The 21900-nt window shown below is 37.4% G+C and overlaps 1 protein-coding gene across 2 annotated transcripts in view; it reads left to right on the top strand.

The window, feature by feature from the left end:
• The first annotated feature begins 2480 nt into the window (after window positions 1–2480).
• Window positions 2481–21900, top strand: part of LOC139745615 (hypoxia-inducible factor 1-alpha-like) — a 42229-nt gene continuing 22809 nt past the window's right edge. For both annotated transcript variants that reach the window (XM_071656015.1, XM_071656016.1), the window contains exons 1-7: window positions 2481–2885; window positions 6080–6267; window positions 7271–7434; window positions 8582–8809; window positions 10508–10704; window positions 11626–11732; window positions 12196–12343. In XM_071656015.1, coding sequence (XP_071512116.1) covers window positions 2857–2885; window positions 6080–6267; window positions 7271–7434; window positions 8582–8809; window positions 10508–10704; window positions 11626–11732; window positions 12196–12343 — 1061 coding nt within the window. In that variant the 5' untranslated portion in view covers window positions 2481–2856. The remainder of the gene's footprint in view (window positions 2886–6079; window positions 6268–7270; window positions 7435–8581; window positions 8810–10507; window positions 10705–11625; window positions 11733–12195; window positions 12344–21900) is intronic.

A 21900-nucleotide genomic window follows, 5' to 3' on the forward strand; every position in this document is an offset into this window, starting at 1 on the left:
GATTGGTGTAGAGAAGTGTAGCTGTCTGAGAAATTTATTGTGGCCTACTTTGCCAAGTTTTTGTTGAAAATACACCTTGAGCTTCAACAATAAATTCTCTACATTAATTTGCATGACAACAATACATGTATACTAGTATGGATGTTGTGGGATTTCTATTTTGTTTTATTTGCACAGTTTAGAGAGTTTGGTTTTGAGTGGGTTTTCACAAAGCAGGGAATACATTGTATGTCATGAAATTTGCCAAGAGTACAAACATACTATGCATAGTCGTGACACTAATTTTGTTTTGTTTTGTTTTTTTGCGAATTGCCACTGGCATTGAATTCATAGTAATGTAAACAAGAACTTCCACATGCATTTTGATTTTGTGAGATTCGCGATACTAAAATGTATGGGACAAAGTATACAATCATGCAGACAAACTTTCATGTCAACCTCTGATCGAAACATGATGACTGAAGGTACAACAAGACTGGGACTCCTGAAGACAAAGTGATGTTGATGTTGATGACGATGATGATGATGATGATGATGATGATGATGATGATGATGATGATGATGATGATGATGGTGATGATGGTGATGATGATGATGATGATGATGATGTGGTGGTGGTGGTAGTGGTGATGATGATGGTGGTGATATGAGAGGAAAAGAGGAGAGGGAAGAGAAAATCTGAAGTAAAAGTAAAATGTCACTCCAAGTTCCAGATTACTTCAATGCAAAGAGTGAAATTATACAGAATGATGAAGTCTTTAAAAATCTCACAAAAACTGAGAAAGTTATGGCATTACAGAGTTTCACATTTCTGTCCAAAAACAGAGATGCCAGTAGCAATATATTTTTAGATTAGGAGAAGCGATAAGGCAATTGGTTCACAAGTTTCCTATTGACTTGCACACGAACATCCTAATAGTTGTTGTTGTTTTTTTAGGTGACATAAGGAAGAACTGTCCTTCATATCACATTCTATAGTAATATTGACCTGACAGTGAGGGTTAATACTGCCTAAATCATTGACCACAGTTTTTCTTTAAAAGACATATATATATATTTCCATATGTGGGGCAAGATTTTATGTGATGACATCACCCCATTCAATTTGCACCTGTGGAATCAAGACGGATATCACTTTTTTATGAAGACGTATGCAAAATTACCAATAAATTCTATCTGACCTGTATTCTATTTACAATGTAATTTCAGTAATAGTGAAACATTCACCAGTTTCTTTCACTATAATACTGTGAAACTGAATATGGAGTGCACCTCTATTTCAAGTTAACATAACAATCCAAAGAGTGAGATTACAGACATCACACACACACACACACACACAGACACACACACACACATACACACACATACATATATGCATGTATATATAATATATGATACACACACTTTTGGGGGACATGTTAGGCCTACATTTTCTGCAGTAATTTTCTACATCAGCTAGGTCACACATTTTACTTTCTTTTGGCATTTCTTCATGAATAGTGTAAATGATCATACCCCTGAAACTAACTATAAAAACTAACTGATAGAAAAAAAAATCAGATAAAATCAATCTCATAGTCACAACTTGGAACATATTTCTTCTTAACACCCACCTCTTGAAATTAATACATACCGGGTACACATGCAGATTCTACCTCGGGTGAATTGATAGCCAAAATTTTAATGTGCAATGTATGATGGATGACCAGAACAATATGTCCTTGTATCTTGTTATATATGACCAGGGAAAACATTTTTTATACAAGACTGAATTCATTTGTCAGAAGTCATTCAGTAAAATATGAGAATTAAATGACCGAATGCACATTCTCCAACATGACAAAGTTGGGAGAGTTTTTTAAAGAAAATATTTGTTCCCCTTGATGTAGCTCTCACCTTTTGCCATATAAAGACAGGGTAGAGATGGTGAGAAAGAGAAAGAAATATTGTGTTCGGTCTTTGTTTTGAAATCTTAAACATTTAAAGATATCAGAGACGAGTTTGCATTTCAAACATCATCTTGATGAGTGGAAGTCACGTCTACATTCATGATGTAGGTAGAGAAGGTACATGAAGGTTACCACATTAAAATTGACCGATATTTCAGCCAAAACCTCTCTAAGAAAGCAGAAAACAAAAACAAAAAAACACAGGAGTCACGTTCGTGTTGTTCAAAATACATTTAGTCAGAATCCTGGAGAAAATACCCTAGCCATAAGTTGACCTACTTTTTTAATGGGGGTTCATTTTGTGGGAATTGTTCGCGCAGCGCAGTGCGGTTGTTGTGAGCCACTGTCGGGCGATACCATCAAGGAGCGAGGGGGAACCACGTCCTCTGCTAGAACGTACGAGAACATTGTATACAGTCCCACCAGCAAGGAGTTGACGTAATTTTTCCAGCGAAAAACGATCGTTCCGTAGCCGCGCCGCGCTATCTCTTCTCTCCAAATCGCAACCGTACCATACCGACCTAGTACCTCGAAGTAGTGGATTATTTGAGCGGAAGCAAGCGCGCAGACTGAACAGAGAAGTTTAGCTCCCTCTCTATGCAATCCTCGACAGTGTATTGAGACTGCATAGGGATCGAAAAGATAAGCGACCGCGATACACAGCGACCGTAATACTACGCGGCCTATGTTTGATACAGTGTGCCAATGTCGGCGATGCATGCCACATACAGGATGTAACGAATCGAATCCTGTGATTGAACTACACTACACATGTGACGTGACTAATAATTCTTGCACAGTGGATTAGGCCTAAATGCGAATCAAGACTGGATATTTACAGTGGATATATTTAACTTGGATGTACATACTATACAAACTGTGAAACGCGTACTAAAAGTGAAAGATGGCGACTGTACCCAGAGAAAAGAGGAGGTAAGTTCAATTTGTGCATGGAATTTTGCGAGCATACATGACCTAGAATGAGCTGTATGTTTCGGAGAAAGAGAACAACAGTGACCGCGACCGGCTTCTTGATCGCAACTAAAACTCTAGACTATGTTATTTCACCCTATTGATGATCTCAAAGCAATCTGAAATAATGTGTGTGTTGCTGTAGTGTCGACCGAAGACGTTGATCTAGTTATTAGTAGACGAAGTATTTCAGTTTCACATGAGTAGTTTGTACATATTATCGGACAGAAATCTCTCCAACGCAATAAAACCCGTGCGAACTCTCAATGTATAAATTTCAATATGATGGGTGAACGTACGGATGCAATGCATGCTCAATGGGGACAGTAGATCTAACATTAGATTCTCTACTGTAGATTGTGCAATTTTGTGTAGTGTGTGATTAGATGTCGGCTTGCGTGTTTCCTGGCAGGGGTGTCTCACTGGGAATGTTTTTCAGAACAGTGTGGTGTTGATATAAATTTTGAACAGTTTTAAAGAACAACAACAAAATGACGGTAGTTCTACGACATTACGACCATGGTTACCTTCAGTATCAGCTTGGTTTGTGATTAGTGCTTAGGAATATTCTGACATAGATAAGGTCTAGTCTACATTTTGGAGACAATTTTTTTTTTCTGTAGAATCTAATTTTCTATTAACGTTAGACTCTAACTATGTTAGATACGGTACTAGATCTATAAGCTGTTCTTTTCGTGAGGGTTTAATTTCCGCAAATTTCGCGAATCACATTTGGACCACGAATTTAACAAAATGTGAAAATGTCACTAGATGCGCTAAGTAATAGCGTCCTTATGAAGGCCTCTGCTGTGTCAATTTGCGAAAATGTCCGTGACCTCCCCATTCACGAAAACATCTGTACGCAAAAATAACAGTGTATCATTACTATCAATACACGTGTAGGTCTAGTGGTCAGTAGCCTACTGTATGTAGCAGAACTAAGCCCACTAATCAGTATAGAAGAGTCTTTTCCTTCTTGTTCTCTCAAATTGTGCTGTAGCCTTGCAGTTTATAATATTTGACAGTGCCAAACTGTGGAAATATTAAAGAATAGACTCCAAAATCAATGATTCATTGTATCATAATTTTGTTGATGTAGAATGTCTAACTATAAGTAAGATGTTGTGCAAATTTGTACGTTGTATGTCTACTGTAGCTGTTACAATGTACGTCTACACACATGTACAAGCCTGTACATTGTATGTATGATGTTAGTGTATTGATGGTACTGTAATTAGTTCAGTACAATGGTACAATGGTACTGTTTCACAGTGCTTACACTACTACCTGTAGTTAATAAATATTTGGAAGCAAATCATTAAATCGATGAGTTTTATAAATGGCTATTATACTGAATTACATACATGTATGTGTATGTAGAGTGTTGATCTACTGTATATTGTGCGTGTACAAATTGTTTTATACATACATGGTGTATATACGAGTACATGTACACTGTATTGATGCCATGTATTCTGATATTCAAAATTTATAATGAATATCAACTTTTATTTAAAATATTGAGATGGTCTATAGTTGGGAAAGGAAAGAATGGAATACATTTTATTCTTGTTTTTCCTCATTTTTATACAAACATATTTTAAACTGCCTTTGAGTGCCAACAAACACAAAATCATTAATGAAATCACAAAATATAGGTTTTGTTAAAACAATCATGTGCTACAATGTTATTGATATTGATAGTTACTTGATGCGGAACCCATTATAAATACCATAGAGAAATTGGAATAGTTGTGTACAGTTGTACACTGTAGGATGGGGTAAGTGAAGAGTTAATGCCTTCAGACGTCAACTGAATGAAATTGGATATGTAAATTTGATACTATGCATTTACCTGTATCTGCGTAGTAGGGTCTTCTACAGTACACATTTCCTTGTACTTGAACTGTAGTAATTTTTGCACTGGTATTTTGCATGGGAATTTCCCAATTTATGGTGGGACCATTAGTAGTGGTTATGCACCACCCCTGTATTAAAAAGAAGAAGAAAAAAGAAATGTCAGTATTGTACAGTAGGCCAGTTCTAAGTACAGATGAAGATTTGTTATTGTTCACATGACCAATGCTATTTAATAATAACACTGGATTGTTGTGGGTTTTTGTGGTGGGAGGGGATGGAAGATAGGTTCAGATTGAAGATGAAGGCTTTATGAAGGTTTATGTTAGGTTTGTTGCATTATTTTACTGTGCTACAGCTTGTACAGTGGTTGTACTTGTGATTCTTTCTTTGAGCTACAATGTACATGTAATCTTTCAAACTCCATACTAGTATTTCAACATCTCATTTGGTCCATCCAAGAAATGGATGACCAAATGTGCAAATTTTACACTAATTACAGAACATTGATGAAGATATGAAAACCCATACGTGTAGATGATCTCTACAGGAATATGCATATAAAATGTAAATTTAATTCTTATCAGGTTCACCAACAGAGGACATTGTACATGTACAACGTAAATGTTTAGTTTAGTCAATGATAGCTTCATTTTCTTTCTTTATTATGCAAGTAAAGCTTCATATCTTGGCAATATGCTGTATTGAACTTGTTGCCAAACAGGGTACAATAAATTACAATACATGCCACGGAATAAATCAAGTACCGGTAACACACCAGTGCCTGCTAGCCATTTTTGTTAGCCGTATTTGCACAATTTTAATGCAATGATTTGTTATTCAAAGTGTACAGTAGAACAAGTTTCTTAATTGGCAATGACAAATTGATTGTGTACATGTACCTGCTGAGAATACGACATTGTACTGTGGAATAAATTTTTAGTTGCCACTTTTGCTATTTTGGGCAGCATTCAATATGTTACCAAGTTGAATATCAGTATTCACTTCTTCAGGGAAGATTTGCCACCTGAAACAAAATATAGAAGTTCTTTGTCAGTGTTGAATTCAAATTTTAAGACAGATTGTGACATTACTCTGAATGATGTGTTTTAGGAGCATGAGATTGGAAAGGAAATTAACATTTAACTTTACTTGCTTCTCATATTCAAAAAAAAAAAAATTGCTTGTAACATTGGTTGCACTGTTGGGATGTTTAAGACTTGTCACAAATTGAAAGGAAATAATATGTTCATTAGAGTTGTAGTCAATCTGTCACTCTCCTTTATAATTTGTTGCAGAAACTCAGAAAAGAGGAAAGAAAAATCAAGAAATGCTGCAAGATGCCGGAGAGGGAAAGAGACAGAGATATTTTATGAACTAGCACACACATTACCACTAGCACACAATGTTTGTGCACAGCTGGACAAGGCAGGAATCATGCGACTTGTACTCAGTTTCCTCAAAATTGGCAAGATTCTCCCTAAAGGTAATGTACAACTCATCCAATGACTTGTCAGTATGTTGATTTGTATGTTGGTTGATATGATACATGTAGGTCGATTTTAATTCAAAACGAGTTCAGATTTTCCAAAGCCCATATGTTTCATATGATCTTCGACTTTATGAGTGATTTATATCACAGACTTAATTGTGTGCAAATTGTAGGTATTTCATACCCCTTTCAGTAACTCGTGCATTTTTGGCCAGCTCCTGGCCCGAGCTAAGTTGGCCCGCGCCAAGCAGTAAAAATTGCGTTTATTAACTACACATTGTATAGCAGAGCCGTGCTACTTTTACGATGACCCATTCACAAACTTTGCCTCGTAAGGGATAATTACCATGGTAACTGAACGCGCGCTCCGGCGGAGGCATGGCCAGGTAATTGTGACCTTTGACCATGCAAGTAATTTTGGCCCGAGCCTGGCCCGCGCCTGGTGCTACAATGTAGCTTACAGCAGCGCCAAAATAGCGCCAGCCTTGTGAACCTTTTGAAGACTTATGTTCAGGCGAGTAGAAGATTTGTATGATGATGACATCATCACCTTGTCCAATGTGACTAGTGATATCAGCAATCTATGAAAAATATAAAAGCGTGACAGATGTATTGTTATCAATTTGATTTCTACATATACTATTGATGGAACCTTTGCAGTTTTGTTCATCTGTTTTTACTCTTTAGAATACCAATGTGAACATGGTATCAAATTACATGTGAGACAAAACGAAAAGCAGAAATAGCAAACACAAATCCAGATATAAAGATTTCAAATCTACTGATCTCTTCTTTTGATTTACAATGTAAAATATGTGATATGACAGCTACATTTGTATCAAGAAATCTTCAAACATTTACCTTTTTTCATATTGCTACATACTGAAATTATACTACTGTACAGTATAATTGACCAAAAAATAAAATAATTAGGTACAATGTATATGAAGAGTTTTGTATTAATCAACATGCTGTGATTATTTTATTCTGGGTATAGAAATCAAAGTGGAGGAGAAAGAAGACAGCAAAGTGAAAGCCCTGGATCAAATCATGGACCCACACTACCAGAAGTCTTTGGATGGATTCCTCCTCATCTTGTCACAAGAGGGAGACATGGTCTTCATCTCAGAAAGTGTCTCAAAATTTGTAGGAATCAACCAGGTAACCGTGTGATGCTAGCCCGTCTCCATCATAATTTGAGTAAATGCATACAAGGAATATGATAATTTACACATGTTTTGTAATTTTTTATACAGAGATGCATATTAAGCCAGAGGACAAAATTGCTGTGTGATATTTGATATGGCAAAGTACATGTACCAAACTTCTTGCATCACTGAAACCGAAAACAGCTCAGTGTATAAGAAAGTACGTTGCTCCTACACTTTAATATGATGCTGAAATACCAGAATATTTATTTTCTATTCTAGTTTTCCAAAAGCAGTGGTAAAACAGATGAAATACATGTAACATGTGCTTGTTCGAAAGATGAATGAAATACACCAGTGTGGAAGAATGAGGTTTGAATAATGGTGTTATTCAAAATATAGGAGGCTTGCATCATCATCATCATCATCATCAGTGTGTTGAGAAGAAGAGATAAGTTTAATTACCACTACAGTTTGAGATGTGTTCCCCTCCAAAGTGTTATTACCATGTATTTCTACATGTTTTGTGTTGTAGCATGAATTACAACTGTCATTTTCAATCTTTGTTTGCCACAGTTCATGACCTGTGAAAGGAAATTCTCATGAAAGGATTGGCAGCTTACTGATTGTGCATTGCACATAAATCATCAATACAATGTACATATTGTTTGAAAAGATAAACATAAGCCTTTGAAACCAAAACCAAAACAGGAACAAAGGATACTAAACAATAGCAAATGTGGTGTAACAATAAGCTGTATGTGACATACTATGTGTATACATGCAAATGACATACAGTGTATTTCAGCACAACTGAGAGCACACACAAAATAAGATCATCAAATACAATGAATATGGCATAAAGACTGATAATGAAAGACAGATGCACACTAACATCCCCAGATGTGTGCTCAAATATTTAAAAATGTATAATATACGTGTAATCACATGAACAAAGGCATGCACATACACACAGAAAACAGATCACACTTTACACTCTTAATTTGCGATTGTTAGTATCTCTGGGGAATTTTAAAAAGACATTTAATTACTTGTCCTGTCTACATTTTGTAACTTGGATTTACTTTATAGATTACTATTATTGACATGTCACATTGTTCAACTCATTGAAACTGTTTAATTTGTGCTTCCTGTCCAAGGTGGATCTCATGGGCCATAGCATCTATGACTACACTCACCCCTGTGACCACGATGAGATCAGAGAACAGCTCTCAGACAGACCCGGTCTCTCTCAAAACATCCCTTCATCATCATCCACATTACTATCATCATCAAGTGAAAGGCAGCATCACAGCTTCCTCATCAGAATGAAGTGTACACTGACACCAAAAGGGAAGATTGTCAACCTGAAGGCAGCCACATATAAGGTATACTTCACGTGTGGTACTGAAACTATTAACTTAAACTTTTTGTTACCTTTATTACTAATAGAAAGATCACCTTTACATTCTATTGTTACGTTATAATGTACGACATTTTCGGTAGATATAGTTTATGCTATGATTTTGTGAATGTATGTCAGTAATGAAAGCAGAAGATGAATTAGGAGGAATCAATATTTGTGTTATTTTTTACATATTATCAGTGTAATACATGATACATTTCTTGTATTATAATGCTTCTGTATGTATCTCTTGGACATCCCTGTCGGGCTTTTAATAGCTTATGACGATCCACAGAAAATGATATTTCATGTACAAACTACATGTGTATACCACGTATTTGTATATAATGTATTTACATGCATTTTGTGAATAAATCAAATCAAATCAAATCAAATAGAATCAAATCTAAAGTCAGATATATCAGAATAGTCTCATACATCAATATCAAGTGACATAAAGTAACACAAAGTTGTGCTTGTGGGCAGGATGTACATGTCATTACCTAAGGTGAAGACCAGGGTTTTTTATTTCCACTGTGAATATCTGCAGTTGTAAATGGGCCAAATGTGTAGTGAGCGACATAGTCAGGATTGTTGTTAAATCCTACAAGCATTTGCCATAAAAAATGCACAAGGTAATACACATCATAAAAAGAACCTTCAAAGTAAACATATTTTCTGTGTGATTTTGAAGACAAGCTTCTGATCTGATCATCACCCTTGTTAACGGAATTTTGTTTTGAACTCTGCATTTTGTAAGACTTCATGACCTTGGCTAATCTCCACGACTTTAAGGTTTGTGATAAAGACAAACAAATCCCTCGCCCTGGTGTGCAAATTTACATTCAGTTGGATTTGTAGATCCTGTACAGTATGATTGCATTGTCATAGCCATTTGTACTGTACACACTGCAGATATAAATCAGCTAAAAGTAACCTGATCAGTGGGGATATCAGTCTAGTGCTAAAGTCTAAATGTAGTTTCTGCCAGCTGTTAAGCTGTAATTTTCAATGACTCGTAGATACAGGAGCAGTAAAGTTGAGTTTGCTGCTGCATTGCATGCAGGGTCTCCATGAATCAACCATTTGACCCTCTATAAATGTCGGCCTGTTTACCCGTCAGTCTATAAATCTGCACACCATTTGTGAGAGACTATAAATTTGAGGAGGTTTCATATCAAATATGCTAGATATTTCACAAACATGATAGAAATTTCTAGCAAAGCAAGCAAATGGTATGTTTCAAGGACAGTTTTGATGTCAAAATACATGTCACATGTCTAATGTCACCCAAAGTAAACATTGCACAACTGGTTGTAAAACTTGAGGTTAGAATCTTCTTGTATAAGTCTAATAATTAAAAAAAAAAACATCTATTGTCATATGTCTACAGGTGTCTGTATAGCAGATTACACACACATGGACATGTTGAAAACTTTTTTTTTTCTTTGCTCCTGCTTGTTTTCAAAGTTAATACAACTTTAGTTAATACAATTATGATACAATGTTAAATAATATGTTAATACTTGTACAACCTCCATACTTTGACCAGGCAAGTACCCATTCATCGGTACTTGCCATGGGTACCGACAGGCAGTGAGTTTTGGTTGTCCAGGCCAAGCAGCCAAGTGGATTGGTAGTACCCTGCCTTATGGTTGTGATTTTCCTTCCATGTTTACAGGTTATTCACTGCCAAGGCCACATGAAACTTTCTGTCTCAGAAGCAGCTGCCATGGGGTACCGCATACCCTCGTCTCCCTGTTTGGTCCTGATCGCCAGTCCCATCCCACACCCCTCAAACATTGAGATCCCCCTGGACTGCAGTGCATTTCTCACAAGACACAGCATGGACATGAAGTTCACATACTGTGATGAAAAGTAAGGCATCTCTTACACCAGAATGAGCTTCACAGGTGTTAGAACTCATTCGGTATTGTATTTTTACTCTCTTTTTCAAAGAACAAACTCCAGTACTTACAATGTAGTGGACAGGATATACAATTGCTGGAGATTCAAGTTTGAAGCTTTACAAGAGCTATTTAAAATCACTGTTTGGGTTATGTGTAGGTGTCTTGGAGTTAGAGAGAGAGAAAAAAAAAAGACATGGTTTTCATTGCATAGTATCCCAACTACATTGTATAAGTACAAAATAGTGCTGTGCCTTTTTTTTCTTTTCAAGATGTGTATGTTTCCTGAGATGAAGAAAATCTTTAGCTCAGTTGGTATTTTGGCTGTCCGATGAGCAGTAGATGACAAGTTCACATCTATGACCGGTCCCTTATTTTTCACTTGACCTACTTTTGTACAGATTTAGCAAATTATTATGATTACCAAGATCTACAGCTAAATATCTTTTCTTTTCTTTTTTTAGTTTTTGGGTTTGCTGCTTTCTTGGCACTGAATCCATCCAGCAGCCATGTCTGAAAAAACAATAGTTTCTTTAAAGTAAATTTTTACTACAGTATCATATCTGCACATCCTTCATTTTACTGTTTCTTACACCCTTTCCCTTCTGTCGTTTCCTTGAATTTTACTCTCTTCTTTCTTTTTGGGGGGGGGGGGGTTCCTTCACTTATTGAGATTGTTATCATTACGGTTTAATGTACAAGAATTTCATCCTTTGGAAATGCTTGCATTTTCACTTGCAACATAACTTCAGAGTAGTAGTGTTTGTGTCACTGTACAAGTGACATTTAAGATATCACGAAGCAATGTCAGGTCTAGTGAGCTGTTACTGTTGACATAATCCAAGTGACGCTATATTTCTTCTTTTTTATTTGTATGTTATTTTTTACGTAGGATTGAGGAGTTGATGGGATACAAACCCAATGAACTGGTAGGCAAATCTTTCTATGACTACTACCACGCTCTGGACGGACAACTCATTGACAAGAGTCACAGAGATCGTAAGTCGCTTGTCGTTTGTGTTTGTCCAGTTTTCACCTCCTAGTTGCCTTACATCTACAAGCTCACTTGCACGATGTATACTTTTCTATGCTATTCTAGGTCTTTTTCCGTATTCATGAGTATATCCTTTTAATGTTTCAATACATCCGCTTGGTACACGGACATAAGAGAACTACACGAAAGACAAAATTTTCCTGTCTGATGCGAGGGAGGACAACTCAATGTATCTCATTTATTATCTTAGCTTTCCAAATACTCTATAGATAACCTATAAAAAAACAAATGGTGTAAGTCCAAAGGACTGTGACAGTAAATAAATGAAAAAGAAAGTTATCTATGTAGATGCAAAGATCTACTAGATATTGCATACTTACAGTTTAAACTCTTCAATATGCTGTGAGTGTCTTGTCAAAAATAGATCAGTGTTCTATTTAGCTATTCATATTGACATTTGACTTGCAGTGTTTGCCAAGGGGCAGACATCAACAGGCCGGTATCGCTTTCTTGCAAAGAGTGGTGGCTACATGTGGCTGGAAACGCAGGCAACAATAATCTACAACAACAAGACCAACAAGCCACAATGCATTGTTTGTGTCAATTACACCATAAGGTTAGTCTTACTGCATGCTTACACGCTTGTTATTTATATTCATAACTACAAATCAGTCGGTAGTCAAAAGTGTAAATGTGTAAAAGAAATATACCGAGTAGAATTAAGCACACCGGTAGACAGTAAATACCCCTAAGGAAACTGTCTTCCTGTTGGTAATACATGTATATGTTTTTATTTATTAGTTTTGAAAAGGAATGAAACCCAGCTCTATATGCGTGGATTGAATGAATGCAACAATATTAGTAGAACACATCAGTGCAGTTAGAGGAATAATCAGAAAATCCATTCGAAAGTAATAAATTTTTAAGGTTTCAGTGTGGCCATCACTATCTTGAGAAGACTACAATGGTTTGTGACGTCATGTATGCACAATGACATAAAGAGAATATCAAGAGAATTCCACTAAATTTCTTTTTTTTTAATGAAAAGTACTCATCCCCCTCCCTTGATACTGACATATGTTCAGGGTATTAAACATGATTCCCTGCTTTCTAAAAATAGGTAATTCAAATGCTTTTCCATTATGCTAGAAAAATGAAAATACGTTGAATTTGTTTTCTTTATATTGTCCATGCATGACATCGCAAAATGTTGCAGACTTTTTTATCCAGCAGTGACAGCACCAAAATGTTGAGAGTTCATAACTTTTGAAAGAATTGTCTGTTTTACTTCACAGTACGCTGACATGCTCTACTCTCATTTCTGCATTCACTCAATGCACATTTTACATGTACTTGGGGTTTCATTCCTCTTCAAAACTAGTGATTTCTGGAGAGAAATAAAGTGGAAGGAGAGATTACCATTTCTCTCTCTCTTACTCTGCAGTGGATTGAAACTTATATATGTGAGTAGTGTTACCAGTCTCCCACATTTAATGTTTATATAGTCAATACACTTCAGCTGCTGGGGAACACTGTTCCATTGGATTCTCATCTATCATATTTCCTTTCATGTGTGATGAAACTGTGGCATGCATTTTGTTTCACTCTTAAAATACTACAAACTTTTTGAATAGAATGCATCAGAATTGACTTGCAAGCAGCTCTTACATTGAAGAGCATTGTAGGAATTTAGAGTCAGAATAGATGCTTGTGTTTGTCAGGTTTCCATTCTGTAGGTTGGTTAAATTCATTGTGCGAGTCGGCAATGGTGCATTCAGCATGACACTTTGACCTACATTTTTACTTCCTATACAGTGTCGTACATGCAGTTGAAAATTCTTTTGTCCGTAGTATCAAACAGGAGTGGTGTTAGAGATGAATACATAGGGTTATTCAACCGTAAGTTTGGCCGGCTGTAGTGGGAGCCTCACTCCAATAAAGGATTGTAATATATATGTGATGATGAAGAAGAGATGTGATTCAATTTGATGGCAAACCTCAAAAGAGCAATGGCTATGGTTCTTTGTAAGGATCATGATAAAGAATCATGATTCCACTGCTACACCATGACAAGCTTACTGGGTATTTACCGCTGTTGTACAATGATTGATTGCCCACAATACCCCCACATATATCACAAACAGACATGGTCTTTACCTGACTTGAGAGTCAAACTGGAATATTACAGGGAAAATAGAACAATTTGCTCATTCAACTGTACCTGTCAATAAGCTGAATAACATGTTACAGAGACTGTCAGCTTATGGATACAGTGCCGTTGGGATTGTGCGCAAGCTGCATGCCAATGAAATCTACTGGCTTAACATATGACCCACACTCTTTTATCACTGTCTAGAGACCAGACAATTTCTTATTATGCGAGATACATTGTGCCTCACATTTGCATTCTGTTTACCTAAATGTCAAGTGTCTGGTATTCAATAACAGCAGAGACAGATGTAATCTCTATTGAAACATGCTATGGCATGCAGCCATAATGTCATATTAATACTTGGGGTTTAAATTGCATTACAAATGAAGAGGAGAGACCTGTGGGCTATTGTCATAAAAAATGGGGGAAATGCATCAAATTGTCACATATAAGAAAGCAAAGGCTTCATACACTACTAAGCTTTCATTTATTCAAGGAAGGTCCCTTGGCATCCTAGAATAAAGAAAGGAACGTTACTCTCTTTCAATTTTGAAAGAGAAAGTATTTTTTAAGAGAACTTTTTTTTTTTTTTTTTTTGGGGGGGGGGGGATCATCTTCCTCATCTAAAGTGCTGACTGGTTTTGTCTGTTTGTTTGTTTGTGGGTATTTTTTGCACTTCTGTCTTTCCAAGTGTAACAGGTTTAAAGTTCAAATACTTGGAGTTTGAAGTGTAAAAAGTGTTGTTAATAAATCTTGAGAACACCTACATCATGAATAACATTATTTTGAGCAAAAGTTCAATTATTGATATTTTTGTGATGCATACAAGTGAGCAGCATGAGTGTTAGCAATGTGTCATTCACATTTCATAACCAAGCTAGAATTTAGGGGTGCATAGTGAATGCTGTGTTAGAGTACTTTCCTATCTTTGTGATGTAATAACTTCATTATCTATATTTGTGTGATATAGGTACACTGAAATTACCACTTGAGCCTGTGTAATTTCCCTGCATTCATGCTTTGTTATCTAGCAAGGTATGAGCTACTTAGCTCATATTGAGATCTCAATAATTTCTCCATCTATTTGGCTGTCTTCCCCCTTTGACTTCTGTTCCAAGTGACCTTGTACTTCACAATGATATATATATTAGATGCTCAGATATGATGTTATTTTTTAATTAAGGAGTAAATGGGGAAAAGTACTGTATAATTTTTCGTATAATAAGGAAATGGTTTTCCTCTTTGTATGTGTACAACTCGTCATTGGATCTACAGCAATCATAATTCAGTTTTGTTGTTTATATGTTGTTTACAAGGCAATTTTGGCCGTTTCATTGTTGTTGATATGATAACCATTTATTTCATTTTGTAGGTTAATGGTAAATCGGGTTGAACTGAAATTGTTTTTGTCTTAGGCATTTGTTTAAAGTACATAAACAATGATGCCAGGTTGTGTATTATTGGGCTGTTTCATACCATAGCACACTTGTAACCTGAAGCATTTATGAGCTCACGGGTGGATAATGCCTGGTATTGGGGCTCAGTGATAGACTCTGATGGTGGGTGCATTGTTGTTGTGGCATAGCTTTCCATTGATATGAGTAGTTGTGATACAGAGACCCAAAGTGCCACAGAGTATATGGAGAGTTTGTCATTAGCCTAAGGCAGGGCTGCACACTAACCCATTTTTTTTTATACTGGTTCGACCTGTCTGTCGGACCAGTAGGTACCCAGTTTTTTCAATTTTTTACTGGTCCATTCCTCAAAAAGTTACTGTTGTGACAGTGATTTTTACTGGTCAGAGACCGTCGGACCAGTGCCAGTGTGCAGCGTTGCCTGAGGCTTGAGTCAGTTTCAATGATAATCCAGCAAAGACACTCATCTTAGGAAGGAGCTTATATATTCATGAAATATTTCTGAATCAATAATGGAAATTAAATCAATGCAAGGGAGCCTGCTGTGAGTCTATGGAGGATGAAAGATAATCATTGTGCAAATTTGGATAGTGTAGACCAAATCACAGAGTATTTCAGGATCTGAGAGTATGATAGTACTGAATTGTGCTTGACACTTTGCAGATTTGTAAGTTCAAGTGAAGTTTGTAGTGATATTGTACAAAGGGTATGATTTGAGATATTATATAAAGTTTTTTGTTTTATGTACATTCTGTCAATACTTCTTTATAACGGTATGGTTTTGTTGTTGTTGTTGTTTTGTTGTTGTTTTTGTTTTGTTTTGTTTTGTTTTGTTTTGTTTTGCTTTTTGTTTACATGTGCATGTAGGCCTACATATATGTATTTTAGTTTCTGTGTATTAGCATCATGAAACATCCTACCCAAGAGCCTGGGTACTATGACAGTATTGAATGTCCTGATGAGAGTTGTAACACCTGTTATAGTTTGATTTGACCTATTTATTTGACCAGCAAAGTCACTCATACACATACTGTGTTGATGGGCATAGTGCATCACCAGTATGACATCAAAGCTCTACCTCAGACTGCCCAGCCCCATATCTGGAAACAATCAAATACCTTTTCAGACTAAACACCAACCCTCAGATAAACAGTATGACACAATGGGGATCTCAAGGTTTTAACTGACTTCACTCAAGTTTTAAACAGTGTCTGAGCATTTGTTAGACTAGGTGATGTAATGAGGGATAAACAAGCTTCACGTTGGCACTTGCTGTTACCCCCCTAGCCACTCAGTAGGTTGACCTTTACATGGGGTCAGACTGCGACATGAGCCTGGCTTCTCCAATGTGATGTCATGAAGGTTAGGGTGTTGAGTGACTCCTGATTGTGATCCAACCCTGATGCTCACCTGGCAACAGCATCACAGCAACAACACCAAGAATGGGTGGGACTCAGGGCTAGGGATGCGGGCCTGGTAGCCACCTGATCTTTGGAGGAGAGAGAAGAACATCCCTGCAAATATGGTGGACTAGAGAGGGAGGCGTTGAGAGAGTGGATTCGCACCTAAATTCGTTGGCTGAATCAACGAGTTACAGCACAGAGCTCTGACATTTGGCAGATACGACAACACATGACTTGTGTAATGTTTCAGGGTTCCCATGCCTCCCGCGGATATTGGGGATTATTGGGGCAATTGTAGTTTCAAACTGAGCAGAAAAATGATTACATCTGCAGATGAAGTAACATTATAACAGCTAAAAGTAGCATGAAGCTCATGATATGTTGTCCTTGTATTTGCGTTTCAAATGTATTTCCACTCTGTCTCTTTCTCATGGTGAAAAGGGATTAAACAGATCAGGCATCATACTGTGTACTAAGCTACACAGGGTCTGTGGGTTTGTTGGGATTATAGTCAAAGAGAAAAGGGCACTTTGCCACTTAGATGGTTTGCATTCTTACAATGTTGATTTCAAGCTATTCTGTCACAATCAGTGTAGTCATAACCCATGCTGAGATACAGGTATCATTGTATGGCGCTTTCTTCTTCATGTTGTCTGTGATTGATGGATTCCAATTAGGCATGACTGGCTCCTATGGTTGTGGTATGTGGGATCCTAGGGACTACAGCTTGCACAAATGCATTGTTATTAGACAGTGTAGTTGGCTGATATTGAATTACATTTGCACTTCATTGGGAAGGTTCACATGCTTAAGCCGTGACACCGGGACCCGTGGGAGGGGATTAGTACCGGCTTCTCTCCTCTCTCATGCAGCCCCGGGGACTCATGTTACAGCACCTAAATCAGTAGAAACCTGGGAATTCACAGCAGGCATCATGATGGGACAAGTCCATCTAGAGAGTAGATGAGAATCCATCCTACCTTGAAAAGTTGTTAGTTGTAATGTGAACCAATGATCGAATATGATTGAGTTTTGATTATGCTCAGCTCTTATTCTTGTGCTATTTTGGCGACATATGAAATTTTACAGTATTTCTATGTGCTGATTTCTTTTGTGAAAGAGAAATACCAGTCTGCTATACGTTAATGCTTTTCTAAGCATGAACTTCTAGGTTATAGTCAGGAACAATCATTTCACTGCTCTGTGCGAAAAGAAAAGTGTGTTTTTATCATTGTTTGAATTTGTTATTGTATAAATTGCGGATGCATCCAACAAGGAGCTTAGCACTCTGAAAGAAATCCAGGCAAATTGAAAGAAAAAAGTTTTATGCTGTCAATCACTATCAGTTGTCTGTGCAAAGTAATCCTAAGTTTTCATGGTGGTGAGGATATCTGTCAATTAAATCTTAACATTCAGGAAGATTTACAAAATGTACAGCTGCCAGGCAGTGTGTGAATAAACAGACAAAAACAACCATGTGAGATTATTTTACACATGTTACACAAGATGTTACCCAGATCAACTAATTTGCATGTTAACATATAAAAGATAATGCAGTCAAAGTACACTGTGTATCACTTGATATTCACATGGTGGGTATGAGTAATGAAAACAAAGTTGTGGTAGTTGTTTTGGGGGATACTGTGATCCCTCCTTCTATAAACCAGTATGATGAGTCACTAACCTCAAAACATCCCTCTCACAGTCAGATATCACACAATGCCTTTCATGGACGTTAAAGGAAGGTCAATGCAGATTGGGAAGTAGGGAGCATGAATGTTGTTGACTGACTCATCTGTGAGATTGTGATGTACAGATGCCAAGTCTGGATTGGTAATACTTCACAGCCATGTGTGTCACGATATGGGAAGTGCATTACTAGGAACAGGCCAAGCTTTTAGTGTCATTTGTTGCTTTGGAAATAGATGAACCACAACTCATACTGCCTACGTCAAGGGGAGATGTTGCTTTGATGTGAGAAAAGAGAACATTTCGAATTAAAGGGAGATCATTCTTTTCTTCATGTAACTGGACCTTGTGGAAAGAATTGTCAACCATGATTGTATGGTTGTAATGTTGAACATTAGAGATAAGTAATCGGTAATTTATATTTTCATATACTCACTTTGTGTAACTAAGGAGATAAAGTTGATAGTGTGTGCAAGTAATTGATATTAAACTTTTTGTCAGTAAACTAGTCCCACAAAATTGAAAGTTAATGAAAGTTCTTGTGATAAAAAGACACATTTGTGTATGATAGTCATTCCTTTAGTAGTTACTTTCCATTCAAACCATATTAAAGCCATTTTGATTTTTTTTTTTAAAGAAATAGCTGAACAATATTCATATAATCATGGTACAATGCGCTGTATTAATACTATGTATGTGTTTTATGTTTGGTGTAATATACTTTGGTATTGCACAGCTTGATAGAGCAGGCTAGAGATAACCATACCAGCATGCCTCTCTACAGATGAGTGATATGGTCTGATGAGTGACATAAAGGTTTTCCTTGAGGAGATCTCATTGTGACTGCCATGAGAAAGTCTGCACTACTGAGGTTTAGTTCACCCTTTGATTGCCCTTGAACATTCAACCTTCCTTGAAGATCAGTGTCTCGTTACGGTGCGCTTGGATGTGCAGTTGATAGGTATGAGCCATGGAGCTGGAGTTTCTTTCAACAGAAAACATTTGAATCCTGTTACTGAGTGTGAGGTGGAGGTAGTCATGTTACATCACTGATAGTTGTAGTTGGCTGTGCCAAACTTGGTTTTGTCTGCTTCCCAACCTTGTTGAGATGGTTTCAGCGAGCACTCACTAGAGCTGCCCACACTGCTTAGTTGTCTTCTTTACAAGTCATGTCTGAACTAGAAAAGCACTCGGAAGGCACAGACCTCTGCCAAGCAGCTCATTTCCACCCATACATGCATCCCTCCCAATGATAGCTTTCAAAAAATAATAATAAGAAGAAGAAGTGCTTTTCTGCACAGCTCCTTGAGCAGAGCACGGGCTGTAGTACGTGTACATGCAAAGCTCAATTACGTGCAGCTTAAACTCCCAAGCTCATTGACACTGTTTGCCATAATATAGAAAATGCTTCGAAAATTCATAAAAATGCCTGGATCACTACCAAAATTTAATCATCTGTTCCTTGTGTCATTCTCGACTTTCCATGTAAGTTTCATCCAATTTCGTTCACAACTTTTTGAAATTTTTTTGCACACAGACAAACCAACGGCGATAAAGTAAAATAACCTTTTCGTTGGCAGAGGTAATAATGATATTTGTACTGAGGTGGTTCATGCAGGCTGAAGCCATGGTTGTAGTAACGAGTAAGGATGGAGAGGGAATAGCAGTTTGTGGCATCGTCTACTTACCAGTTTTCACAGTGCTACGAGTTAGTACATCAGTGACTTTTTCTAGCCTGATGAAAGAGCAGTTGATGTATATATCTTTTTATGAAGCAGGGGATATAACCCTCATAATATGCCAGTGAAAAGTCAAAGGAATGTGTAATTTTCATGAAAAATGAAATTTTGTGGAATTCTCTTTATATCTTTATATGGTTGCCTGCAGTGACGTCAGGAACTGTTGTAGTCTTCTCATCCAGTAATAGCGGCACCAAAACTTCAAAACTTCATAACTTTTGAACAGATTGTCCAGTTTTAAAACTTTTGCTGATGTGTTCTAATATTGCTGCATGCAATCAATCATATTTATTTTAGAGGAAACGTCCCCTTATACTGCATTTAAGTTTTTCTTGCATTCATGTTTGATATAAGCGCAAAACTTTTTTTATATAAATCTGTATTCTGTTATGCCCTCACACACCCCTGTTTTATTAGATAGCAATACAGTGTAATACCATTGCTTTGGGAAAGAGTCTACTTTTGAAGACTAGTCATCTTACTCCCCCTATTCTTGCCTCCGCATACCAGAAGGATATGAACATTCATGTTCCCAGCATGTGTGCATATGTGAAGTATTGATTTGTCGTTACCATTTGTCATTTCTGTGAATTCCTGCCCTGTTGATGCACTTCATAACACCTGTCAGGGCTTGGTAGCGTCAGCCAACATGGGAGGTGTGAACCTCGGCCATCTGCATACATCTCAGAGATAAAGGGTATAGACCAAACATACGCCTCCTTGCAGCCTAATTCGATATCAGCTACGTTATGCATGGGATTATTCTAAAGATCATACATGATGATTTCTCATTAGGCCATATCTGATCATATTTATCTGATGATCCACATCAAAAAAGTTTAGGAATGGCAGTTTGAGCAAGGAGGTACTAGGCGAGTCTAGTACCTCCTTGGTTTGAGCAAGCATGTTTGGAAACTGAATTGCTAATCATTTTCTGTGTGTGTGTGTGTGTCAATATGCTGAATTGACCAGAACTTTACTATTGGTTTGACTGTTGAAAGTCACTAGCACAGTGTTTTATGTCCAAACAGTTCTATCTGTCATAAGAAAGAAAAAGTCACTTGCAGTAAGCTAGTTCACAGTTAGGCCTACTCTCTGCCCATTAGCAGATAAAGGTCAAATGAGAATGACAACTTGAGACACAGAGTTGTAATAAAGCTAGAATCTCACCAACGGAGACGTCTCCACGACATCTCCAACTTATCAGTCGCAGCAGTCGCGGAGACGTCTCCAACATGAAAATGGCTTGCGATCTCACCAAGGAGACGTCTCTGAGACGAGTTACGGCAGGTGTCAAAAAATTTCAAATATGATGGAGCCGTTGCAGGATCACCTGACTTGATCTAGGCAGGATGTCAGCATGCAGATGGTCACGTGGTTTCTAAAGTAGGTCAAACAGCATCAAATAGAGTCACGGAGACGTCTCCGTGACCTCTCACCAGTTTTTCTGGTCTCCAGCAGGTCTCGGCGACATCTCTGAGATGTCTCTGGGACATCGTGGAGACATCGCGGAGACGTCTCAGCAGTCGCGGATATAATTAGTCTCCGTGACATCTTCGCAACTGATGGAGACGTCGCGGAGACTTCGTGAAAAATCGAACATGTTTAAATTTCTTGCGACTCCTCGGAGACTCTGTAAATTTCAGGAGACGTCGCAGAGACATCTCTGCAACTAGCAAAATCTGGCGTCGCGAACTAGTCGCGAACTAGTTTCAAGCCCAGTGAGATAACCCCCTTTAGCTGTGTCATGGACGCTAGACAGTGCATTAATTATT

Source organism: Diadema antillarum, unplaced genomic scaffold, assembly GCF_040938485.1.
Source record: "Diadema antillarum isolate AM-2024a unplaced genomic scaffold, OU_Dant_1.0 seq00001279_RagTag, whole genome shotgun sequence".
NCBI lineage: Eukaryota > Metazoa > Echinodermata > Echinoidea > Diadematoida > Diadematidae > Diadema > Diadema antillarum.